Source organism: Lithobates pipiens, unplaced genomic scaffold (genome assembly GCF_037356315.1).
Source record: "Lithobates pipiens isolate NorthernLeopardFrog02 unplaced genomic scaffold, aLitPip1_a1.2 Scaffold_19, whole genome shotgun sequence".
In the NCBI taxonomy this organism is placed as follows: domain Eukaryota; kingdom Metazoa; phylum Chordata; class Amphibia; order Anura; family Ranidae; genus Lithobates; species Lithobates pipiens.
This window is the reverse complement of record NW_027507764.1, coordinates 516,069,130-516,097,078: the sequence shown is the minus strand read 5'-3', so window position 1 is coordinate 516,097,078 and position 27,949 is coordinate 516,069,130. Positions and strand designations below refer to the sequence as shown.

Here is a 27,949-nt window from a genome sequence, read left to right as displayed (position 1 = left end):
ATAGGTTGTGTTTCTGCGTGTGTTTTTTTTAACATGTTTTGATGCATTCAAGTGTATTTTTGTTCTGTTACCGGATGAATTCCAGATGCTTTTTTTCTCCTTTTATTTTATTTTTTTCACTGTGCTGGGATCCAGTGCGTTTTTGTTGCATTTTTGATGCCTGTCTTGCATTGGGACTGCTGTAGGCAAGGCTGCCAAGCATGATTGCCTTGCAACTGGTGTAAACAGGCCCTAATAGTGACTAGATAGCAGTATGTCTGCTACTTTCACTTAGCGCTTTCTAATAGAAACTCTTACCCACCCATCCAGTATCTCCACCTCCAAGGTTTCCAGAAGTATTTTTTATACACACAAGCAGTGTTGGTCATCTTACTTTAAAAAAGTAATTAGTTAAGTTACAAATTACTTCTCCCAAAAAGTAATTGCGTTAGTAACCCAATTACTACATTGGAAAAGTAATAAGTTACTCAGCAAAGTAACTGTGACTTTTTTTTTTTTTTCTAGAATGCAATTACGTTCTATAACATCTTTAATATCAAAGATGTTTATATTAACTGATTGAAGAATAAAAACACTATATACAGTATTTTAGAACATTTGGTATTTATTTGAACCCAAATGTTGAGGGGGGTGAAAGCGGTGGTACTTGAGGGGTGGCAGCAGTGGTACTTGAGGGTGTGGCAGTGGTGGTACTTGAGGGGGTGGCAGCGGTAGTACTTGAGGGGGTGGCAGTGGTGGTGATGTACTTGGGGGGTGGCAGCGGTGGTACTTAGGGGGGTGGCAGTGGTGGTGGTGTACTTGAGGGGGTGGTGGGTGGGTAGGGATGGGATCAGTAAGAAGTAGAGGTGGTAGAGGACTTGGGATGGATCGATTGCACTGCAATTCGAATCGTCAGACAGTCACTTACTTGAATGCCTCTAGGGATGCCTTTCCTCATGGGGAGAGAGAGAGACCATCCCCTTCACTCAGTTAGTTGATTCATTTTTCAGTGTCCGCCCCAACTGCCTACATTCTCTCTCTGTATAGGCGGGGCGGGATGGGGCGGTCCAGACAGTCTCTCTGTGTCTCAGCCTCTTCTCAGCTCAGCGGGCAAAAGTCCCCCTCCCCGCGGCGGAACAAACGGCCAGGCAGCGCGGCCACAGCGGGCCTCCCGGCGGTAGATGTCATTGAGGTAATGCCGCCCAAGTAATAGGAACTGAGTTACCATGAGGGGAAGAGTAATCAGTTACTCTCTCTAAAGTAACTGTGTTACATAACTCAGTTTATTTTAACTCAGTTACTTACATCACTGCACACAAGTAACTGTATCAGAGCAATGACTCCTCTCCCTCTCTTCCCCTCCCTCCATACAGCTCCATGGCTTCATTGAGAAGCATTGTGCATGAAAGGAGAGAGCTACAGCTTTGCTATCTCTTTAGAAAACTCATACTGCTCTGGGAATCCTTTGCCATGTATTTAAAGTAGATGTAAACCCAGACTTGATGAAATTTTGTTTGCTAAAGCACCATGTAGCATACACATTTTCCACATTTTTTCACTTTTTTAAATGCTTTTTTGACTCTCAGTACTGCTGATCTTTAGCCTCATTCCAGCCACTCCCTGTCTACATTTCTCAGGTTGAGTCTCCTTATAGTGACAATGGCAGAACATGCCTTGGCATGGCCATTTATAGACTCCACTGGAAGTGAATGTGACTGATCACAGACCATCATGAGAGAATCACCAATTATTTTTTAATGAAAGCTGCAGATGCAAAAATATTGACTTTTTTATTTCTTTTTATTTACAATAACTTTTAGTATTTTTGTGATTTTTTTTTTTAATGGGGTTTTACTTATACTCTAATGTCCATTTATAAAATAAAGATTGTATACAAACTGTATAGTGTATAAACAGATGTAAAATATCAGTTTTAGAAGGAATAAACTTTTTTTTTAAATTAATATAAATAATAATAATAAATAAAAAATAAATAAAATAAAGATTGTGTATGCATACTGTATAGTAAATAAACCGATGTAATATATCAGTATAAAAAAAAAAACTCAAAGTCATTCAAACTTTCAAATTATAGTACTTTTATCCTGTTTCATCAGACATGCAAAGTTCAAGGCTACCCTTGTCCTCTCGATGTCATTAGACAGTGCCCTCCCATAGCAGTCACCTTCCTGTTACAGAGGGTTTGCTCTTGCCAGATGGCACTCATCATCCATAAGAGTTCAACCGAGCATCCACTGTGCACTGATAATTAATCCTTGCTACAGTAGCTGCTTAACAGCCGTGACCTCTAATTAATTACATTATTGAAACATTACATTCAATTCTGTTTTTCACATAAAGATTAAAATACCTATAGTATATGAACCATAAAAAGCAGAGAAAAAAAAGTTAAACAAAAAAAGTGTTTAAATAATAAAATTGCAAGGTCTGACTGCAAGATCGATTTTATTTTAAAATTCTACATTGAAAATCGCATGGTATAATTTGAAGCAGAAGATGTCATTGCAACTAATTTATATCATGCTTAATCTAGACTTTCTGGCTTCTAAAGTATTAGTAAGTCACTTTGTTAGAGGAAGTATGGAGAGTTTTATACACTGTTAATTACCATGGCCTGCCAAGGAAGGAATTGTAAATGCAAAGTAATTACTGGACTGTCTAATTAGATCTAATTAGGTTGTTCATTTAATAAAGAAAACCCTGTCTTCAGTTAGACAAAAGAAAGTATATTAAAAATGCATTAAACATGTTTTTTGTTTGTTGTTTATTTATTTTACCTATCTATATATCTTGAAGATACCAAAACATATAACACATCTTAAATCTTGTATCTATAATTTATACAGTGACCTATCAAACCTAAGCAGTAGTTATTAGCCCTTCTGCTGTTGGGCGTTGCCTCCCATTTTACACCTCAGCAAAACAAAATTATTTTAATTCTTTTTTTTTTTTTTTTTTTTGCACTTTTGCCACAGGAGTTAGAAGTTTTCAACTGACTGTTCCTGCCTGAAAACTCAATATTTTCTGAAAGTAGAGGGTACAAAGTATTAAAAGATTGTAATTCTGATTTTGTGTAACCCATGACAGTTGAGCAAATGTTTTACAAAACTCTATCTAAGAAAGAAAGATATAAAAAAAAATTGCTATTAGCACAAAAAAACACTGCAATTTAAAATAAAATATTCCTCAAAGTACAAAAGTTAAAACTGTATCAGGTGCATAACAAGTATGTGTTCCCATAATTCATTGCACTTTTATATCAGATGTTTTTCTATGGAGAGTTTTTTTTTTTTTATAAATCAAAAGAAAAACATTGTACGGAAAATGGAAAAAATAATTATACATCAGGATTCTTAAGGAAGTACCTGAGGTATGCTAAATCCAGTCATCTGTCAAGGGGCATTAGATTAATACCAGCTCTAACAAACAGGGCCCTCTGATTTCTACTGTATTAAAGGGTATTGTATTTGTACTGTCTACCCTCAAGTTGTAAAGCGATCCATAAACCGTTGGCACTATATAAATCCTGTAAAATAATAATAATAAAAAAAACATAAAACAGTCTTTTTCAACGCTTTAGAAGCAGAGGAACCCTGGAAATACGTTTTCGGTCTCAGGGAACCCCTGCTAAAAATTACTATATCTACAAAACTCATGATACGTTAGTGCGATGGTCAGTGGGAAGAATGCTCCTTAAATTTTGGTTATTGGGAAGAATTACCCCGTTGAAGATAAAAAGATCCAATGGTGTCAGTGGGAACTTATCTGAGAAGCAGAAATTGCTCATTGCTCAAGGAAACCCTAGCAACCACTGGAGGAACCCTAAGGTTCCATGGAACCCTGGTTGAGAAACTCTGCCATAGAGAGTAGTATAATTCAAAAGAAAAAAGTGTAATAAGAAAAACAAATGAAAAAGAAAAATTAAATATATTAAAAGACTAATGTTTAATTTTTTTTCTAACACAAAAATAGTCCTACACGCTGTTAGGCTTTATGTACATGGAACGATTTTACAACCTCTCCTGAATGATTTAACTTGACAGATAAGTAACCGCCGTTTAAAACTTCCTTTTTGCCACTTTTACATGCTGCGTTTAGCAGCGTTAAGCAGCAGCAGTGTATATGAGGCCTAAGGGTGTTATATGGATTTCAGTTCAGCCTTTATATTAAAAAATTCTACAATCGCTCTCAGGGAAAATGTATACTTCCATCAATATCATCCATCGAGTTATCATAACAGTTGAAATCACTATGATAACAACATATCACAAACTACCTCCATCAGAGCCACTCTAGGTGTACTTAACCAGGCCAACCTCATTTTCTTAAATGTGTATAGCAACCCCCTTTGTGTATAGGTTAATTTTTCTAAGTGAAGGGAAGCAATAACCTTCTTAATCCAATACTCAACCGTAGGAGGTACATGCGACGACCATTTTATGGCCACCACTTTCCTAGTAACAAATAGGAGTCGGCTACTGGAAACAGTCTGCAAAGTGTTCTCCTCTGGTATATCCAAGTATCTACAAGTTTAGAGAAGTGAAATAAATGTGGGTATTAAATTATTATTATTATTATTATTTTTATACAGGATTTATATAGTGCCAACAGTTATATACTGTACATTCCAATATCTTACAGTTTGGGACAGCGCCACAGCATGTGTAGCAGGTCACTGTCATCCCTGTGACATCTGGGACAAAGTAGGGAATCTCTGCTTCCATATTTATTTAGGTGTCTGACATGTTATGAGAATTTGCTTCACTTAGCTACAGTCTGCAATATACTGGTGTTTTCTTCTTATTTTTATTTTTTTTTACGTTGGTAAAGTATGGCATTTTTCCCAAATTAATACCAGCTTGGCATATGAGAAATGCATGCTGGTATCCATGTATAGCAAGTTTAAACCTTCAAAATACAGTACATGCCCTATATGCCCTTCAGTAAATTAATCAGTGTGTCTGGAAAAGTCTGTTTTTTAAAGGGAGCTAAACTCGGATATCACAAAAGTGCTCTGATTACTCTGATGAATGGGCCAGATACCACCCTTGTGAAAGGAACTTAAAACAGCTAAATATTTATTAGCATGTCTTTTTTTTAATGCAAGCAATGTAAGCACCTACATTTGATCTAGTATCAGTCTGTTGTAATTGCCCATACAGCAGACCTCAGACTGGGATTGAAAGAAGCAGCAGAAGAAGCCTAACAATTGTTCTGCACTGCTCACTGGCTAACAAGAAACATGCTGATAGGAGGAAAGAGCAAAGTGGCAGAGGGATGAGCTTATCAGCGTGCTTTTCACCTTTCACTTCCCAATCACAGGTTGGAGGTGAGAGGAAAGTTTTAAGTGAAATGGAGCAGAAACAAGATCTGGTCTCCTGTCCTGCCAGGCAGGGCTGTGCACTGTAGCAGAGCTATGCCAATATTAGAATTGGATGAACAAAAATACAAATCGATTGGCAGGAAAAACAACTCTCATATACAGTGGATATAGAAAAGAATCACTCCCCTTTAAAATAATCACATTCGGTTGCTTTGCAGCCTGAAATGAAGATTGGGATATGTCTCTACTAACTTTGCACATCTAGACTTTGCAATATTTGCCCATTCTTCTTTGCAGAACTGCTCAAGTTCAGTTACATTTGATAGTGACTGTTTGTGACTGCGGTCTTCCAGTCATTTCACAGATTCTCAATGTGGTTTAGGTCTGGGCTCTGACTAGTCCCTGCAAGGACATTCAACTTTTTCTCCACTGTGTACTTTGGGTCATTGTCATGTTGGAAGGTAAACCTTCTTCCCATTGACAACTTTCTGGCAGAGGGCAGCAGATTTTCCTCAAGAATTTAATGGTATTTAGCCCCATCCATTTTTCTTCTATCTTGACAAGTGCTCCAGTCCCTGCTGCAGAGAAGCGCCCCCATAACAGGATATTACCATTATGGGACGGTGAGCTGAATTGGATTTCTGCCAGACATATTGTTTGGTGTTGAGGCCAAATATTTAAATGTTAGTCTTATCTGACCATAACACCTTTTTCATGTGGCCTCAGAATCTTCAAGGTGCATTTTGGCAAAGCTCAGTCGTGACTGCATGTGGTCTTTCTTGAGGAGTGTTGCAACCCTCCCATACAAGCTACATTTGTGGAGAATGTGTGGTATTGTTGTAACATGCACACAATGACCACTATCTGTCATACATTCCTACACTGCTTCAGAGTTGCTATAGGCCTTTTGGTAGCCTCTCTGACCAGCTTCCCCCTGGCTCTTTCATCCACTTTGGAAAATTGTCCTGATCCAGGGAGGGTCTGTGGTCTACCAAATACCTTCCACTTCTTAATAATAGACTTCACTGTGCTTCTAGGCATTGATAAAGACGTTGAAATATTTTTTGTATCCGTCTCCTGACTTGTAAAATTAAATGCTCCAGGAAAGCTCTTTTCATGCTGAGCTAATCAAAACGACCACAGCTGATTACAGTTGAAAGTCAAATGGCTTTGTATGTCATTAAGAATGTAATTAGCCACACCTGATTGAGTTTACAAGTAATTTTAAGTGGGGGGCGGGGCGTTATGCTTTTTTCCAACCAAGTGATTCTGTTTATGGAAATAGCTTGCATGTAAGCCTATTTAGAAGGAGGATTTTTGATTTTTCATGTTTGTTTCCCATAGACATTAATAGGGTTCGCATCTTCGCTAGAACTTTTTGCCTGTTCGATGTGTTTTGGTGCGAACCGAACCGGGGGTGTTTGGCCCATCCCTGCCTATTATTTTTACAGAAAAATTTTGCATTTTGCAATGTCTGACTCAAGCATATAATCATCTCAGATGTACAATTTGAAATGTAAAAAAAAAAAAATGTAATAACAATAAAGATATTTTTATAACTCTTTCCCAAGTTTTGTGGTCAAGGACATGCTACCTATTCAATCCTGGCAGTTTACTGGCCCTCGGTGCGGATGAATCCCTAAATAAAAGGTGATTTAAAATATTCCCAACCCCTTAAAGGTAACTTGCTCTTTTCAGCTTGTGAAATGTTGCTCCACATTGCAACTCAAAAGATTTTTTCCTAATCAGTTCTATCAATGTTATAGTTAGAGTGTTTGTCATTCTGTTGTTTTCTATGTAGACAAATTGTCTCTCTGTGATATGGCAGCAGAAAAGCCAACACATCTGCAGGCGCTGAAAACAGACTGAGGTTTAACAGAATTGTTGTTTTAAATATTGCTTTCTGTATGTTTTATAAATCTTCCAGGGAGAAATAATTGCTTAATAATTTTTACTCGTCTGTTGACAGGGATTCTTTAAGTGGAAATGTAAGATTTCGTTTAGCTCAAAATGTCCTTGACCACAAAACTTGGGAAAGAGTTATAAAAATATCTTTATTGTTATTACATTTTTTTCTTACATTTCAGAATGTACATGTACGATGATTTATATGCTTGAGTCAGACATTGCAAAATGCACAATTTTTCTGTAAAAATAACAGGTAGGGATGGGCCAAACACCCCCCCCCCCCATTTTGTTTCGCATCAGAACAGCTCGAACAGGCAAAAAGTTCTAGAGAACATACAAACCCTAATAAAGTCTATGGGACACGACTATTAAAAATAAAATGTCCTAATTTTAAAGGCTTATATGCAAATTATTGCAATACAAAGTGTATGGGCACCCGGGTACTGCCCTAGGGGACATGTATCCATGCGTGAGAACGCCCCCCCTCCTGAACTGTACCAGGCCACATGCCCTCAACATAGTGGGTGGGTGCTTTGGGGCAGGGGGGCTCTGTGCCCCCATCCCAAAACACCTTGTGCCCATGTTGATGGGGACAAGGGTCTCTTCCCAACAACCGTTGCCAGTGGTTGTCAGGGTCTGCGGGCAGGGGGCCCCCAGATCCTGCCCCCCCTCATGTGAATGGATATCGGGTACATTGTACTCCTATCCATTCACCAAAAAAAGTATCAAGGAGTAAAAATCACAAGAGTTGTTGACAATTCTTTTATTTAAAAAAAAAAAAAAAGAGTCCAGCGATGTACATCCATCATCAATCCCACTGCCCCACTTACCTGAAAAATATAAAAACTCCACTTTCATGGGAGGCCTTCCGGCAACTGCTGTCTCTTTGCTTTAACAGCTGTTATATAGGCAAGGGCAAGGCCACCTGGTGACATAATGAGACGTTATATCAGAGGGGGCAGGGTCATCCGTCACTGAGTGGCCCCGCCGTTGCCTATATAACAGTTGTCAAAGCAAAGAGACAGCAGTCACCAGGAGGCCTACCATGGAGGTGGGGCTTTTTTATTATTTTTATTTCTTGGGTCCATCGGGCAGCGTGATTGATGATGGATGAACATTGCGGGACACTTTTTTTTTCAAAAAGGAATTTTCAAAAACATTCTCTTGTGGATTTTACTTTTTGATACTTTTTACCCATTCACATGGGGGGGGGGCAGGATCTGGGGGCCCCCTTGTTAAAGGGGGCTTCCAGATTCTGATAAGCCCCTGCCCGCAGACCCCGACAACCACCGGCCAGGCCCCATAAAAGACAACCCAAAGCACCCTCCCCATGTTGAGGGCAAGTGCCTGGTATGGTTCGGGGGGGCACTCACTCGCCCCCTCCTTTTCCTGGCCTGCCTGGCTACATGCTCAGATAAGGGTCTGGTACAGATTTTGGGGGTGACCCCACACAGTTTTTTCCTAATTCTTTCATAGGGTTCCCCTTAACCACTTCAATACACTGTATTATATACGCTGCACTGCACTATATACTCTGCACTGTATTTGATATACTACACTGACTGCACTATACATTCTCCAAAGTATTATATATGCTACACTGATTGCACTATATACTCTGCACTGTATTATATATACTACCCTGACTGCACTATAAGCTCTCCACTGTATTATATATACTACACTGACTGCACTATATACTCTCTGCTGTATTATACATACTACACTGACTGCACTATATACTCTGAACTGTATTATATATACTACATTGACTGCACTATATACTCTGCACTGTATTATATATACTACACTGACTGCACTATATACTCTGCACTGTATTATATATACTACCCTGACTGCACTATAAGCTCTCCACTGTATTATATATACTACATTGACTGCACTATATACTCTCTGCTGTATTATACATACTACACTGACTGCACTATATACTCTGAACTGTATTATATATACTACACTGACTGCACTATATACTCTGAATTGTATTATATATACTACACTGACTTTACTATATTCTTAACTGTATAATATATTCTACACTAACTACCTGCCTAATCTCCATTCATTCACCATGTAAACAGCAGCCTTATATAGTATGGGGCATGGACCGCTGAGCCATGACTGGCCAAAGGCACCCTGCCTTTGGCCAGTCATGGCTATCACAGCACATCATGCTGTGAAAGCATACAGGTCAGATGCATACTTTGGCCAATCAGCAGCTGTCAATGCACTGCAATCTCATTGTGCATTATGGGGCACTCCAGGGTGGACAAATTCCCTGCGAGCCCCCCATATGTTTGTTTGTTCATCGGGCCCATCCCTAATAACAGGCATGATCTGTATGGGTCAAGTGAAGGAAGTTTCTTAAAGCGGTAGTAAACCCGCAATTTTTTTTTTTTTTTAAACCTGCAAAGCAAAATGCATAATGAGCTAGTATGCACCGCATACTAGCTCATTATGAAATACTTACCTTAGAACGAGGCCCCGACATCTGGCCCGATCCACGCCGAGGGAGCCGACATGCTCCCTCGGCGTCTCTTCTGGGTATCGCGGCTCCGGCGCTATGAGTGGCCGGAGCCGCGATATCGTCACTCCCGCGCATGCGCGCGGGAGATTTCAGTCCGGCCGCACGAGCGCTGCCGGATTTTCACGGAGAGAACCCCCTTGTGCGCATGTGCCGCTGCAGTCAGCGGCGCATACCGAGGGGAATATCTCCTAAACCGTACAGGTTTAGGAGATATTATTTTTACCTACAGGTAAGCCTTATTATAGGCTTTCCTGTAGGTAAAAGTTAAAAAATTGACCATACTACCACTTTAAGAACAAAGTAAACATTCAGTTCTTACTACAGGCAGTCCCCGGCTTACAAACAAGATAGGGACTGTAGGTTTGTTCTTAAGTTGAATCTGCTTGTAAGTCAGAACAGGTCCATTTTTTTAAGTGTAGCGCCAGCCAAAAAAATCAATTTTTAAGCTTTTTGGATAGCATAGGGAAGTGGTATCACCCTTGCAATGTTTGTTTTGCTGTCTGTGCTCCTGTTCACCTCACTTTCTGTCCCAATGACAATTGGATTTTGAAAATTTTGGGCTGTTAGGGAAACATGGACTAGTGATGAGGCATCAGTGGAGACACAAATTTCCTATATTAACTCTTACAGGAGTGAATTTCCCTTCCTAGGGGTAGAGTTCCTCTCGCTTCCTGTTATCTCCCTCCATTTGTAAGTAGGAGTCGTTTGTAAGTCAGATGTTAGTTAGATGTAAGTAGGGGACTGCCTGTATGTGGAATAATTTATCCAAATTTATTATGCGGCAGTTAGTTTAATTTATTTTTTTCTTGAATTTTTTTATTTAGAGGAATGCAACAATAAAACGGTAATGTCACAGAAAGTTTGTCCAATACAATGAAATATATATACATATATAGTATACAGGCATATCCAGATAGACTTGTTCAATGTAAGGATAGAAGGAGGAAACATGTGAATAAGTAACCACATATAGCTAGTAGCAAGTGTACCATGGAGTAGGTCCCCTCTAAATGCATGGAAACGTCACCTTAGTGTAAGAGGGGGGGGGGTCTCTCTCTAACTTAGCTACCAGGACAGTCCTATGCAAACGTTTTAGGTAGGTGCTGCAATTTCTGGAAATTTAGAATGCTTTCGGAAATAGAAGCGTTAATATCAATTAACAAAATGGAAAGTAAATGAACAGAAGAGAAATCCAAATCAAACCAATGTTTGGTATGACCAACCCTTGCCTTTAAAAAAGCATTAATTCTTCTAGGTACACTTGTAGTGTAGCCCTTTGTGAACAAACTGCCTCCTGCTACAGCCAAATATTTAAAATTTTAAATCATCAATCCAGAGCCCCTGCTGCCATTTTCTGCACACCAGTCCCTATGTTTTCATGCATAACGACTCAACTATGCACAAAAACATAGGAACTGGAAATAGGAAATTGAAAATTATGTTTACTTCTGAACCCTTGGCAATTGAAGGGATTAAACCGGTATTAAATCCCCCCCTAAAAAAAAAAAATATTGCAATTTTGCAGCTTGTCAATACTTAAACAAGGTGGCTTCATTTAAAAAAGACAATTAATACAGCTACCACATCTAAGAATTGGTAAGTGCAATATGATACATTTTCGGTTCTAGTGTTTAACCACCTCCCACCCGGACACTGCACATATACAGCCGGGTGGGCTCTTCCTCCTTCTGAGTGGATGTTCAGTATTATCCCTCAGAAGGAGGGGGATTGCGCGTGTGCGTGCCCATGCAGCAGCTTGATCCCGATGTGCTCGTGTCACCCGGACACAGCTCATCTCCGATCGGCAGGAGGGCTCTGTGATTGGCCTTCCTGATCATATGATGACTGTGTCCAATCACAGCCAATCATGTGATGTAAATAGAGGACCGGTTGCTAGGAGATCAGCTCTCCTCTCCTCACACGTAAGTTGTCAGTGAGGAGAGGAGAGCGGATTGCTGAAGCCAGCTGGTGATCAGTGAGTATGAGCTGTTTTTTACAGCTTTTTACACATCTATCACCGGCCCAGTGCCACACACATGTCCCCACATATATCCCCACACAATGTAAACATACATTGTCTCCAAAATAGTGTCCCCAAAAACACTGTTCCCACACACATATCCCCACACATGTCCCCACACAGTAAAAACATCTGTCCCCCCACATATGTAACAGTAAAATCATATGTCCCAATGATCATCTGCACATATCTGTGATCTTTTGCGCAATAAATCTGCATCTGCATCTGCATAAATATGTCTGTGATCAAACAAGCCAATTATTATACACTTAACAGATTTTTTTTTACCAAAGAAATGTAGAAGAATACATTTTGGCTTAAATTTATGGCAAAATTATATTTTATTGGATTTCTTTTAAAACAGAAAGTAAAAAATATTGTTTTTTTTTTAAATTTCTGCTCTTTTTCGCTTATATCGCAAAAAATAAAAAAATGATTTGTGAATAAATACCACCAAAAGAAAGCTCTATTCGTGTGAACAAAATGATAAAAATTACATTTGGGTACAGTGTTGCCTAACTACGCAATTCTTATTGAAATTGCAAGAGTGCTGAAAGCTGAAAATTGGCCTGGAAAGGAAAGGGGTGGAAGTGCCAAGTATTGAAGGGGTTAATACAACTTTAAGCCCTTGTACACACGGTCGGAGATTCCTTCGGAATGTGTCCGATCGGAGCGTTTTGTCGGATATTCCGACTGTGTGTGGTCTGCATCAGACTGTTTCCGTCGGAATATCCGTCGGACCAACTTTTCCAACTTGCCGGAAATATTTTCTGACAAAATGCTCCGATCAGACATACTCCGATCATGTGTAGAGAATTCCGATCGTATAAAGTGCCACGCATGCTCAGATCAAATTCCTACACCAAAGCTATTGGCTACTAGTGTGAACATAGTCCCGTCGTAACGAAATAACGTCATCACGTCGGATTTCCGACAACTTTGTCCGACCGTGTGTATACAACAGTTTCGGACAAAATCCGACAGATTTGGTTGTCGGAATCTCCGACTGTGTGTACAAGGGCTTAGTCTCTTGATATTTTACCAATGTGGTACAGGACTTGCTGTGCTGGTGAGTAAGTGTTTTGAAGAAAATGCAGCAATACATTTAAGAGGAGACAAAAAAAACATGGGGAATGTTGATTTGAATAGTTCAAACATGCTTTGTAAATATATTGTATTTATTCGTTTTTCCACTAATTTTCACAGTAATAATTATAAAGGAGAGGTTAGTCTAACTGACAATTTTTTTTTTTTTTGCATTGCAAGCTATTTTTTTTACTTTCATATTGTACTTCGACTTTGTTAGAAGATGGAGGTAGTCCTTTTGAAATATTGTATTTAATAGAGCAAAGTGCGCAAAAAAACAGTTTGACAATATTTGTAGTAGGCTCTTAAACGTGAAAAGATAAGCAGAAGTATCCCTTCTAAAAGTCCCTCAACAGCATTAGGAAAACACTAATGAAAGGATCAGCTTTTTCTCAACCTGACATACACTGATTTGTGAATTATTTTGTCTGGACTCTTGAAATTGTGATTATTTTTGTTTGAGCTAATGACTTCAAACTTTTAGTGAAATGTCTCAGCTCCAGTCTGAGCAGTGTCAGTAAAAATAAATCGACCACTGGACATGAAAGAACAAGGAACGCTAATGTCCTGTGGCTGCTACTAGGAGCACATGAGATTCTATAAACATTTGGGATTATCCTCTGCTCTGATAATACTGCACCTATGGTTAGGTTGCTTACAGCTGTTCATGGATGATGTCAAAACAGGGCATGTTAATGATCAACACCAATCTTTCCTAATGGCCGGTGTCAGCACTCCCTGTCCTTTACTTGCCATCTTTCAGCACTTAGTACATTTCTGTCTTACAAATCAGTTACAAAGTATCCCACTTCCTTAGTTATATAGGAGTTTAGCAGGACACAGTGCTTTTTTTGGGGGTCTTTTTTATTTTGACTATTGTAACTATTGTGATGTAAAGTTTTAAAACCAGCAGCTGTATTAATTAAGGCATAAGGGTTTGTACCCAGGAGATGTTAAAGGACAACTGTATGTTTTGTACAGTTGTACTTTAGTTTTAATGAATCCCCTGTCCCCCTTAGTAAAGCCTACCTAGATCCTGTTCTCGAGATATCTAATGTGTAGCTCTGCCCAAAGGCCCAAAAGGTTTTTAATACAAACATCAATGCCTGGACAGCACAGCGGATAAGTGGTTAGCGCTTCCACTGGCATAGAATAGAGTCAGTGGTTCAAATCCTAACCATGGTGCTACGTGCAGAGAGTTTGCATGTTCTGCCTGGGTGGGTTTTATCCCACACTCTAAAGATTAGCTGGTAGGTAACTTGGCCCTAGTATATGTATGTATAATAATATGGGGACTGTAAGCTACTTAAGGACTGGGACTGATGTGAATGTACAATATTTATGTAAAGCACTGCGTAATTTGTTGACACTAAATAAATGCCAGGACTACTGCCTACTCCTGTGGCCACAATAAATCCTATGAAAAAGCAATACGAAGTGGTATCAAAAAATTTCAAGACTAGCTCTGTTTACAAGAAAGTACTTTATTTATCTACATTTACACACTATCACCTTCAAAATAGTCCTCTTTCACAGCAATACAGCGCTCCCCGGATTCCTGCCTCTTCTGGAATGTGTCCTGGAAGGCTTCTTTTCGAAGCGTGTCAAGCGCCTTCTGCTATTCACGCTGGATCTCTGCAGTGGTGTCAAAACCTTTGATTTTTGACCTCTCGATCTTCAACTCATTGCAGCATCGCTGAAACCTTTCTGAATCATGTCTATGTGGCAGATTTGCTCAGTTTCACGCAGAATTTCATGTTTGATCCTTGTTCTAACTTGCTGTCCATGTTGAAATAGCAGAAGTGGTAAAGCACATGGTCAAAATAGCATCAGTTGCACAGCTCCCGATGTACATACACAGGATGATGTCTTTTAGCACACTGACTTATGACGGTCGGTGCTCCTTGTGACTGTGTGTGCAGCCTTGTGTTGCCATCTGCTGGTGTGTTATAAAACTAATCTCCAAACTTTTTGATACACCTCGTATTCCAGCTATCCTACGAGGTATGGCTCATCCATAGTAATGTATGCAGAAGAGTACCTGGCAGGGACATTTTAGTTAGAAACAGTGCAGATTGTTGGAATAAGGAGGGTACGTATTTTACCAAGCAGGCTGCAACCAAAGAAGGTAAGGGGATAAATTGAAGGTCAACTGCACAAAATAAAGTTGTTCTTTAAAGAGGTTCACCTATATAAAGTTAAAGTGTAAGTTTAAACTTTTTACATAAATTAAAAAGGTGAACTAAAATCCTACATCCTCCCAAACCCCCCTGGTCCCAGCTGCAATTACCTCCATGGGTGATAATTAACTGTAACTATCATTTGAATGGTCAAATCAGTCACATGCTGGCACTTACCAATTGGAATCATGTTGATCCTTCCCAGAAGCCCTACAGAAAGAAGAGGAAGTAGACTGGGGATTTCAAATCTGTGAACTGCTACACCAGCACTGACAGCTCATCACCAAAGAAGGATGCAGTGCAGTGGGGCAACGAGGACCCGGGGGAGGGTATAGGATGTTAGTTCACCTTTTAATTTTTTTGTGAAAATGTGAACTTACATTTTAAAGCTGAACTCCAGAAACACAGGAATATTTACAATTTAAATACATGTATGTGAAAAGTTTTATCTACAAAAAGATATGTAATTCTGTATAGCTGATTGTGTGACCTAAATACCTCTGCCAGAATGCATATCCAGGCCCTGGACCACTCTGTCCACTTTACTGCATTTGGTTCTGCTCTGCAGTGGGTTACAGAAGGTTAACAAGACAACTTCAGGTTAAATATAAATTATATTTAATAATTTTATATTGAATGCACAACTTGATTAAATAGTGTTGTTTTTGTAGCTGCCTGGAATTCAGCCTCACACTACTCTAATTAGTGCCATTAGTATATATAGCAGCATCTCTGCTAACAACCAGTCTGTCTGAGGACTTCTGATTTCAGGTAATAACAGAGACATCACATAGGGGTTCATTTACTAAAGGCAAACCCACTTTGCACTACAAGTGCACTTGGAAGTTCAGTTGTTGTAGATATGAGAGAGACATGCAAGGGAAAAAAATTTAGCATTTTTGCTTGTACATGATTTGATGATAAAATCAGCAGAGCTTCCCTTTTTTCAGATCTTCCACTCAGATCAAAAACGACTGCACTTCTAAGTGCACTTGCAGTGCAAAGTGTATTTACCTTTAATAAATCAACCCCCATGGTCCTTGGCCATTTTTGGAAAGTCAATGCCTCATGTTAGTATGTTCAAATGAAAATTGCTTTCAGTTGCATCTACCTCTTTTCTGTTTTGCACTGCCAGATTCAGAAAGCAGGAGATGTAAAGCATATTTAAAATACACCTGTCCTTTAAAAATGGACATAAATGAAATGCATATGCCCCTTTAGGTGTTTGTACGTACTTTTCAATGTCTTCCCAGAAGCAAAATTTGGGGTGCTCTGTTATAAAGCTTCACCCTCATCAAGTCACGAGCTGACATTTCCCTTGCCACATGTTACTGGTGTTCACTGCAGACCAACAGAGCAGCGTGTATGCATATGTCAATGTTGGACCTTCTTTGTAGAAGTCGAAGTTTGCATAACAAACTGTCCAAGGTTTAGGGTTCACTGAGCCTGTGTATCACACAAATTGTTTAATTTCCAGAAAGACAAATGTAATCTTCTCTCTGGAATTTCTTACTCCAGTGATCAGATATATGAGGTTGTGATGGATTTTCAAGGAAGAAAAGGAAGAAAATGCAGGCAGGAAAAGAGAGCTGTGCAGGCAGGACCCTATCTACCATAAGACACCCAGGGGCTACTATCTAGGGCAGCTGGGTAATAGCAGGAAGTAACAAGCCAATAAACGTTTACAAAAGTGTATAATTTCTCTTCATAGTTTTCCAATGTCTACCACTGACATTGTGAGTAGATACAAAAAAAAGACTACAGCCACATAAACACACCTCGACTTTTAAGGCCCAACTCCAGGATATTAGCATTACTCCTTCCATCCCCCTCTAACTAACCTCTAGTAGGAAAAAAATTAAGACTATCCAAATGCCCATTTTACTTACCTGAAGCCAAGGTCACATGATGGTACCTCTCTCTTCTTCTGTTTACTTCTTGGGGTCCTTACTTGGGTGCCTGTTTGATTCTGATATCTCCTATTAGGCAACACTTCAAATAGCCAAGTTCTCTCTCATAGGCTTCAGGGGTAGGATAATTTAGATAATTTATGTAGGCAGTGAGGGGACCAATACCTGAGAAGATAATGAGCAGGGAAAAATGTTTGGTCCCCAGGGCAGGATATTAGTCTGGTTCATAGAGGAAACTGTGACTTTGATCCATTACACTGCAGGATTGTTTTGGAAGAGGTGTTTAGAATCAAGACTGAGAAGTAAGGTAATTAATGCACTATTTAAATTTCATTTTCTACTAGAGTTGGGCTTTATGAAGATTCACAAGACTCTTTGTAACTTTAGAAACTTTAAACCTTTTCTCAGATTAGTGCCTACAGTTGAAAAGTAGCTCCATGCAAGTGTCTGCCATCTCCAAATATGCAACGTTTTAATGGTTTACAAAAACTATGATTTGCAAAAAGGGTGCTACGTTAACCATATTGTAAAACCCATTCACACTATCTGCTGTTTTTTCCTTCAGATTTACCAAAACCATAGAATATGAGGTCAAACCTTAGGAGTTTCAATTTGTATGCAATCAGACAGGCCCTTCCACTACATGGTTTTGGTAAATCTGAAGACAAACATCAGCAGAAAAACTGATAGTGTGTATGGGGCTTTAGTCATATTTGCCTAGGGATGAATAGGTAGGAACCTTTGCATAAAGAGTTTGTCTGTAGATCTACTGCTGAGCCATGGTTACCATTAGATGATCCAGAGATAGGTAGTTTGGAGTACTCAAGTAAAGGCATCACAGAGAAGCAAGATAATGGGCAACTTGGATGTTTCCTCCTGTACTTTAATTGCTAAATTGTCACGTTTGCCTACAGCATACATTTAAGTCACCACTTCCCAAATGAACACTTGTGTAGCTGTGTTAATGATGCAGTATTTATTATGTTTGGTGCTTGCACTCTCTGTGAAGACAGATGATGCTGACATGATGCAGTAGGATTCAGGAATCTGAAAGCGTACTTCAGTCAGCACTGTGAAAGCTGTTTGTTTTGTCTCAAGTGAAAAATGAGCGCTGCTAAGCTCCTAATACACAACATGGCCAATGAAACACACATTAATCGTCACATTGTATCCTTGACATAATTAGAAGAAACTACAGAGTGCAATTTAAGCATGACTAAACATCAACCTTTTGCCCAAAATCCTGTGTAGATGGCACAGAATAAATGTTGGAAAAGGCAATCATCATATAATTTTCTTTGTGCATTGCATATTTTCTATCTCAGTTCTTATAGAAAAATGAAAAATTATCTTTAACAGAGTGTGTAGCAGGTTTGCATAAATAATCTTTCTTATTTACTATGGTCGGGAATGAAAAACACTTTGCAGTCTGTTAAAAAAAAAAAAAAAAAAAAACTGTACACAGCCTCCATAGCTCAAGCTATACTTTAAGCACAACTAGATGACTCACCTCAGTGAGTTTGTTAGACAACGCCAGCTACAATTCAGGTTGCTACTGTTTTTCTGTCTCCTTTGCTAAATAATATTGCTCTAGGAATATTTTATAATGTATAAAATGTTTATTTAATAGATTGTATACATATAGTGCAAAAAATGTTGTAAAACATCAGTTTAAATTGTATATATAAAACATTGGCTCAGCTTTTAGAGTTTCATTTTTAGAGGGGCTATATCCAATTTAGAGCCCACCATTTGTGGAATGCTTTATTTTTTAAATTAAATTTTACATTATCAGTCAGCTTGTGTAAAAATAAAATAGTAACTTGCACTGTATTATTCATCTCCTGTCCCTCACTGTTCCCCACACATTGGCAGCTCTACGATGCAGTATTTGTCCTCTTACAAGTTGAACAGTGGTCAGTGCAGTGTCATCCATCTCACTTACTGTGAGCTCAGGCCAACATGCTTTGCTGTTAGGATTGAGCTCACCTGCTGGTGGCAATGTGCTGCTCTGGGCTGATTGCTGCAGTTCCAGTGTCCACCAGCAGGTGTCTCCCAGCAGCCAGCAGGCTGTAATGATCAGTTACACCTGTGTTCAGCTGCCAAATGGCTATTTAGGGCTGCTCCTCTCTTTCCCCAGTGTGTCACTATTCTGATTGCCTCCTTGTTGCCAGAGTCTTGTTCCTGTGATCCTGATATTAACCATCCCACACCCTGTTCCCCCTCTGCCTTGCTCCTGCTTTCGGCCCTAGTACCCAGTCTTGTTTCTTCCCTTTCTTTGTATCCCTGTATTAGATGTTACCCCCGCCCCCTATATTGTATATATTTGTATATAGTCAGTTATTAGGTTCATTAGTTATTTTTGTCACTGGGGTTGGTTCTTGTTTGCTGGCACTTCCTATGTTCATTGTTTTCTGTGTATGCTTGTTTGTGTGTTTCACTAATAAATCTCACTTTAAGGACATCTACATTGTTTGGTCTCAGTTTCAGGGCAGGTCATCTCTATGGCCGTGACTCACAGTACATTTACATAGGTGGGGATTTACTGAAAGTGGAGCACACAAAATCTGGTACAACTGTGCATGATAGTCAATCAGCTTCTAATTTCAGCCTATTGAATTCAGCTTTGACAATAAAACCTGTAAGCTGATTGGTGTCTATACAGAGCCGCACCAGATTTTGCACTCTCCAGTTTTAGTAAAACAACCCCATAGTTATATAGACACAAGTCCATCCAGTTCAACCCACAAAGAACTTCTGTACAGAATATTGTTTACAAGTTTCTATGCAAGAGACAAGCTATCCAGGAGTACTGACCACCCATTTCTTCAGGAGGATAAAAAAAGACTCTTTTTGAGGGGTGGGAGATGGGGCGGCATTAGACCAGAGTGTATATTTTTTTCAGTGGTAGCATTGAATAAAGCTCATCCAAAGGTCTACACAGTGCTAAAGAAGAATTACTCTGCTATTCCACTAAGCAGGAAGTACAGCAGTGTGTAGGCATAGATTACCTATATCGTATATGGATACCCCCTGTATATATTTATTCCCTTTAGTAAGCTCAGTGAATAATATTTATTTATCATTGTTATAATACAGTTAAGGTCAGAGTTTACACTGCTTTGGTCATTTATTTTCAGTGGGACTCGATGTAAAAAGAAAAAGCCAATATTTTTTAATTAATTATTTTTTGTCTTTTGGTCTGCTCTAGATTATACTTAAAGGGTCACAGCGGAACAGCAGGAAAGCAAAGCAGTCTGATCTTACACGGGGCTGATTTCAGTACAAAAGACGCGGATAACGACAACTGTATGTGCAAGTGTGCGCTTATGCTGACCGGAGGTATGTACAAAGCATCTGCTTTCTTTCTGAATCCCTAAAACCTTGGTATTATCTCTATATATTTGATTAAAACATGCACATCTAAGTATGCAGACATCTGGGGTAAAGCTGTCCACATAGATCATCCTCCGCACCGCCATAGACATCGTCCCTTCCACGCTGCATTTCACGGGCGGTTCAAGCCTCACTTTAAGATCGCTCTACTGCAGGGTAGTCTTCCCGGTCTCGATTGCATATTCACAGTGGTGAAGACTGAAAGGTGAATGCACAGTGAAAATTTCATTTGACATTTCGATGAGGCACAAGCGTATCTTCCTTAGGACAGGTCGTAACATCAAAATAAAATCTTCACTGTACATTCAGCTTTTAAGACCTGTGAGTGCCACTCTCTCTTTTGGAATATATATATATATATATATATATATATATATATATATATATATATATATATATATATATATATATATATATATATATATATATATATATATATATATATATATATATATAGAGTGGGGGGCCCTCAATAATTTATACATAGTATATTTAGGACTCAAAGTCCTATCACCTACAATAATTTGTTTGGACCAAGCGGGCTCAAACATGTACCGGTTGGGCATGTCAGATCTACTAGAACAAATATTGTAGCTTGGCAGCCTATACAAGCGATGCCCATTCACAATGAACATTACATAATCACCAAAAGAGAGACACTAATTACAATAAATGACCAGGCACCAGGCTGTTCATATGGATGACTATTATCCTGTTACCCTGGATTCTGTTAGTACATCATAGCGCACCCATTTTTCGCACAACTTGTTGCTAGAACAGTTGTTTTGTATATAGCTTTGAAAAATCTAGAAACTAACCAAGTGCAAATGCAAGATGAATATCTGGGAATTTGTTATTTATTGCACAGTAACATTTAAAATAAGACAAAAGCTGTATACACATGCTCTGCAGGGAAGGTTTTTAAATGTATTTCAAGTGATTCTAAAGTTAAAAGTTTTTTTTTTTTACTGTAATGCATTCTTTGCTTTAAGAAAAAAAACTTCTGCATGCATCGCCTCCCCCTCCCCCACCCTTATACTTACTGTCATCCAATCTCGATCCAGCAATATGCATGAGAGCAGAGGCTCTCTTGCTTTTCTCCCTCCTCATTGGTTCCTGCTGCTCTTAATCACTGCCACGGAGGAGGGAGTGGGGGGCAGGGCTGAGCCCTGCTCTGTGTGTGTTATGGACACACAGAACTGGCTCGGGAGCGAGCACATATGAGTGCCCTTGTAGCAAGCGTACAGTGGGGGGGAGGAGCCAGAAGCACCAGTGGGGACCTGAGAAGAGGAGGATTGGGACTGTTCTGTGCAAAACCACTGCAAAGAGCAGGTAAGTATAACGTGTTTATTATTTTAAAGAAAAAAATGGAGGCTTTGAAACCATTTTAAATTTATATTTTATATATATATATATATATATATATATATATATATATATATATATATATATACATCAATAATAATACACTTCTGGTTACTATGCAAGAAAGGAAATACTGAAAATGTATCAATGTACAATCAAACAGTGAACTGAATAGTCCATAGAGTTCAATATGGAAAGTCCATGTGCTAATATCAATGAAAGCATATAGTGGAACGAATGTGTATCTAATTCTTCTCAAGATAATGATATATCCCACTAGGTGGAAAATCACATGAATTGTTAAGGAATTCCACCATACACACGTGCCCTCCACGGTAATCAAGCCTCTTACCAAATGGTTGCGATCCCCTATTACAGAGACCAAACACACGTGACAAATAATGGACCCCTCCAGGTGTCTCTAAATGGGATCAGTATGGTCCACTGGGTTTCATCATATGATATTCCCCAATACCAAAGCCACAACTTCAGATTTAACTCAGACAGCCGCCTGTTTTGGATGCTTTGACATGCTCGACTGTCTTGCGGAGTGTTCCCTCCAAGGTTTTGAAAATCCCGTCTGCAACCTCCTCATTCACCGAGTGTTATCTCTTGAAATCCAGCTGAGAGCTGCAGGTGGAGAGCACGTGTGTATGGTGGAATTCCTTAACAATTCACGTGGTTTTCAACCCGGTGGGATACTGTATATCATTATCTTGAGAAGAATTAGATACACCTTCATTCCACTATATGCTTTCATTGCTATTGGCACATGGACCTACAGTATTGCAATATTGAAGTTTGTGGACTATTTATTTCACTGTTTGATTGTATATTGATACATTTTCAGTATTTTGTTTCTTGCATAGTAGCCAAAAGCACACTATTATTGATGTATATATGTTTTCACATCACTTTTGGTATTCGGTTGATATATAGGTGCAACTCTTTGATAACCCATTACACTTCAGCGCAGAAACACACTTTTGATAAAAAAAAATGTATATTATAGGCTACAATAAATGATAACTCCGTAATTTTCTAGGTTATAAAGATTTATCTATATCTAAAGGTGAACATTATAGAAAGTTATTTTTATGATAGTATAGTTCTTATTTAACCACTTCAGCTCCGGACCAATAAACACCTTAAGGACCAGAGGTCTTTTTGCAATTTCGCACTGCGCTGCTTTAACTGGTAATTGCGCGGTCATGCAATATTGCACCCAAACGAAATTTGCGTCCTTTTCTTCCCACAAATAGAGCTTTCTTTTGATGGTATTTGATTGCCTCTGCGATTTTTTTTTTTTTGCGATATAAATGGAAAAAGAGCGAAAATTTTGAAAAAAAAAGATATTTTCTTCTTTTTGTTATAAGAAAAATCGAATAAACTAAATTTTAGTCATACATTGAGGGCAAAATTTATTCAGCCACATGTCTTTAGTAAAAAAAATGTCAATAAGCGTATATTTTTTGGTTTGCGCAAAAGTTATAGCGTCTACAAACTAGAGTACATTTTCTGGAATTTACACAGCTTTTAATTTATGACTGCCGATCTCATTTCTTGAGGTGCTAAAATGGCAGGGCAGTACAAATCCCCCCCAAATGACCCCATTTTGGAAAGTAGACACCCCAAGGAAATTGCTGATGGGTATGTTGAGCCCATTGAATATTTATTTTTTTTGTCCTAAGGGATTGAATAATGACAAAAAAAAAAAAAAAAAAATTTTTTTACAAAAAGTTGTCACTAAATGATATATTGCTCACACATGCCATGGTTATATGTGGAATTGCACCCCAAAATATATTCCGCTACTTCTCCCGAGTATGGGGATACCACGTGTGTGGGACTTTTTGGGAGTCTAGTCGCGCACGGCACCCTGAAAACCAATCACCACCTTCAGGATTTCTAAGGGTGCAAATTTTTGATTTAACTCCTCACTACCTATCACAGTTTCGAAGGCCATAAAATGCCAAAATAGCACAAAACCCCCCAAAATGACCCCATTTTGGAAAGTAGACACCCCAAGCTATTTACTGAGAGGCATGTTGAGTCCATGGAATATTTTATATTTTGCCACAAGTTGCGGGAATATTACAAACTTTTTTTTTTTTGCACCAAGTTGTCACTAAATGATATATTGCTCACACATGCTATGGACATATGTGAAATGACACCCCAAAATACATTCTGCTGCTTCTCCTGAGTACGGGGATACCACATGTGTGGGACTTTTTGGGAGTCTAGTCGCGCACGGCACCCCGAAAACCAATCACCACCTTCAGGATTTCTAAGGGTGCAAATTTTTGATTTAACTCCTCACTACCTATCACAGTTTCGAAGGCCATAAAATGCCAAAATAGCACAAAACCCCCCCAAATGACCCCATTTTGGAAAGTAGACACCCCAAGCTATTTACTGAGAGGCATGTTGAGTCCATGGAATATTTTATATTTTGCCAAAAGTTGCGGGAATATTACAAACTTTTTTTTTTTTTGCACAAAGTTGTCACTAAATGATATATTGCTCACACATGCTATGGGCAGAAGTCAAATTACACCCCAAAATAAATTCTGCTGCTTCTCCCGAGTACGGGGATACCACATGTGGGGGACTTTTTGGGAGCCTAGCCACGTACGGGACCCCGAAAACCAAGCACTGCCTTCCGGATTTGAATATAAAATGCTATAAAAAACAAACTAACCAGAGTCACCCGTAACACTTATACGGTGATCAGTGGTGAAAGGGTTAACTAGGGGCAATCAGGGGGTTCAAATTTTTATTAGGTAGTATATGGGGGTCCCTGGCGCTATATAAAAACCTGACGGGGAACCTAAATAACTAACTGGCTAACCAGCGTCACCAGTGACACTTATACTGTGATCGCTGGTGAAAGGGGGTGAAAGGGTTAACTAGCAGCAATCAGGGGGTTAAAACCATTATTGGGTAGTATATCGGGGTACCTAGCGCTATAAAAACCTGGCGTTGAACCTAAAAAAATAACTAGCTACCTAGCGACACTAGCGACACTGATGCAGCGTTCAGAAAAATTATCGCTTAGTGACACTGGCAAAAGGGGGTGAAAGGGTTAACTAGCGGAAATCAGGGGGTTACAACCATTATTGGGTAGTATATCGGGGTACCTAGCGCTATAAAAACCTGGCGGTGAACCTAAAAAAATAACTAGCTACCTAGCGACTGTAGCGACACTAATGCAGCGATCAGAAAAACGATCGCTTAGTGACACTGGCAAAAGGGGGTGAAAGGGTTAACTAGCGGCAATCAGGGGGTTAAACCATTATTGGGTAGTATATCGGGGTACCTAGCGATATAAAAACCTGGCGGTGAACCTAAAAAAATAACTAGCTACCTAGCGACACATGCAGCGATCAGAAAAATGATCGCTTAGTGACACTGGCAAAAGGGGGTGAAAGGGTTAACTAGCGGCAATCAAGGGGTTAAAACCATTATTGGGTAGTATATCGGGGTACCTAGCGCTATAAAAACCTGGCGGTGAACCTAAAAAAATAACTAGCTACCTAGCGACTGTAGCGACACTAATGCAGCGATCAGAAAAACGATCGCTTAGTGACACTGGCAAAAGGGGGTGAAAGGGTTAACTAGCGGCAATCTGGGGGTTAAAACCATTATTGGGTAGTATATCGGGGTACCTAGCGATATAAAAACCTGGCGGTGAACCTAAAAAATAACTAGCTACCTAGCGACACATGCAGCGATCAGAAAAATGATCGCTTAGTGACACTGGCAAAAGGGGGTGAAAGGGTTAACTCTAGGGGCAATCAGGGGGTTAAATCTTTATTGGGGGGTGATAGGGGGCTACCCTGGACCTAACACTAACTGTCCTGACAGTTTTTACTGTCACAACTGACACTGAATGCATTGATCAGTAAAGAAATGATCAATGCAATCAGTGACACTGTGACTGGGGGGGGAGGGGGGGCGGGGGGGATCGGGGGGCGATCGGGGGGGGGGATCGGGGGGGTTTGTGTGCCTGTGTGTACCTACATGTCAGTGTAGTGTTGGTGCACACTTACTTTTACTCTTCTCCTCGTAGTCCGGTCAAAAAGACCGCCCCGAGGAGAATGACATCACTTCCTCCTTCCTGTGTAAACAATACACAGGGGAGGAAGCTTCTCATTGGCCAGGAGCGATCCAGAGGGGGTGGCCGAAAACCAACGGCCATCCCCTCATCACGGAGCGCTCCTGGACCGAATCGGACCGCCGTAAACAGCGGGAGGGGGTCCGATCGGACCCCCCACCCGCTGGAAGGCAATCACGTAGATGTACGTGATTGTGCCTGCCTGTGCCATTGTGCTGACGTACAATGGCAATACGGCGGTCCTTAAGTGGTTAATCACTTGCCGACCGGCTGCAGTACATATACTGCGGCAGGTCGGCTCTATAGCGTGAAACATTGTACCTGTACATCATTCTGTGCAACAGCCAGTGGGGGGCGCACACACTGATTGGCCACAGGGGAAGCCATTCAGTAGGTCCAACATGCACGATGTCTGCTGGCCACCCGTGATCGCTCTCCAAAGAGACAGGAAGGATGGCAGTCTGCCAATGTAAACAAGTCAGATTGCGATCCTGTCAGGTATGAACAGAGTGATCTTGTGTTGCTGCTAACCCCCACACAGTAAGAAAGCATCCCCTAGGGACACACTTAACCCTTTGATCTCCCCTGGTGTTAACCCCCTCCCTGCCAGTGTCATTAGTACAGTAACAGTGCATATTATTTAGCACTGATCACTGTATTAGTATCACTGGTCCCCAAAAAAAGTGTCAAAAGTGTCAGTTAGGTGTCCAATCTACCTGCTGCAATGTCGCAGTCCCCCTAAAAATTGTTGATCGCCACCATTACTACTAAAAAATTATAAAAATTAAAATGCCATAAAAATATCCCATAGTTTGTAGACGCTATAATTTTTGTGCAAACCAATCAATATTGCTTTATTAGTTTATTGGCTTATTGGGAGTTTTTTTTACCAAAAATATGTAACAGAATACATATTGGCCTAAACTGATGAAGAAATTCGTTTTTTTACATGTTTTTTTAATTGGGTGTGTTTCATGGCAGAAAGTAAAAAATATTGGAAGGGAAGAAATCTGGAAGTACACAAGACAGAGCTTGTGTATTTTTAGATTTCCAAATATCACCCAAATCGTCCTCTCCGCTCTTCTCAAGACCTCCTACTCTTAAGCTCTCTTGTCTCCTGCTCCCATGCTTGTCTCCAGGATTTCTCCAGAGCCTCTCCCATCCTCTGGAACTCGCTAACTCCACTGGTCCGGCTATCCCCTACTCTTGCTACCTTTAGGCGATCCTTGAAAACTCATCTTTTCGGGGGAAGCCTATCATGTCTCCAGCTAATTTTCTATCACTTCCATCAGCTCATTCCCCACAGTTACAACCTTTTGTACCACCTGCCCAACCCTATTAGTTTGTAAGCTCTTCTGAGCAGGGTCTCTTAATCCTCTTATATTTTATTGTATTGTAACTGTATTGTCTCCTTTTATATTGTTAAAGCGCTCCGTAAACTGCTATATGCATCCTGTATAATAATAATAATAACCTAACAACACAGGGTCATGAAACTAAATGAAATGTACAGAACCCTCTCAACTTATCTACATCCAAACCTATCCTTTTATCTGTATAAAGCTAAAGTCAGCTTCAAAAATAACAAGGAAGAAAATATACAGCTGTAAAAGCTATCTCGTACACCTCCCAGAGTGAGAGTCATAAATACTTCCAACTTGCCTTTTTTTCCATCCAAATGACTGTTTAACTATAGGTTGAACTCAGCCACAAGAGTCAGTGTAGCAAGATCAATGCAAATTGTTTTCTTACAATTATATTGTCATCTCATGACAACATCAATGCTGGTACTGTTGTGTTGATCTCTAAGCTATTATTAAGTTGCATGCAAATTATTGTTATTTTGGATCTATTTCCATGCATAGTAGTGACTTTGTAGACCAAGAAGGGACTCTACATGGAAGCAGTACAAGCAGCCTTTTGTTTCTTGCAATCTTACTGTAGAAGGTTATGTTTTTATTGGCTGTTGCCTTGTGCCATTAACAGTTCATATCACTCATCTGGAGAAACTCCTTTGAAAAATGACGTTGGAGGGACAGAGTAAATATTTAGATTATTACTGATTATGTTATTCATTTGTTTGAGTTCTTCTT

General features: G+C 39.6%; 1 protein-coding gene across 1 annotated transcript in view; it reads left to right on the top strand.

The window, feature by feature from the left end:
- Window positions 1-27,949, top strand: part of ANGPT1 (angiopoietin 1) — a 433,269-nt gene that overhangs the window by 393,694 nt on the left and 11,626 nt on the right. The window contains exon 8 of the mRNA XM_077493172.1: window positions 20,187-20,317. Within this exon, the coding sequence (XP_077349298.1) occupies window positions 20,187-20,317 (131 nt within the window). The remainder of the gene's footprint in view (window positions 1-20,186; window positions 20,318-27,949) is intronic.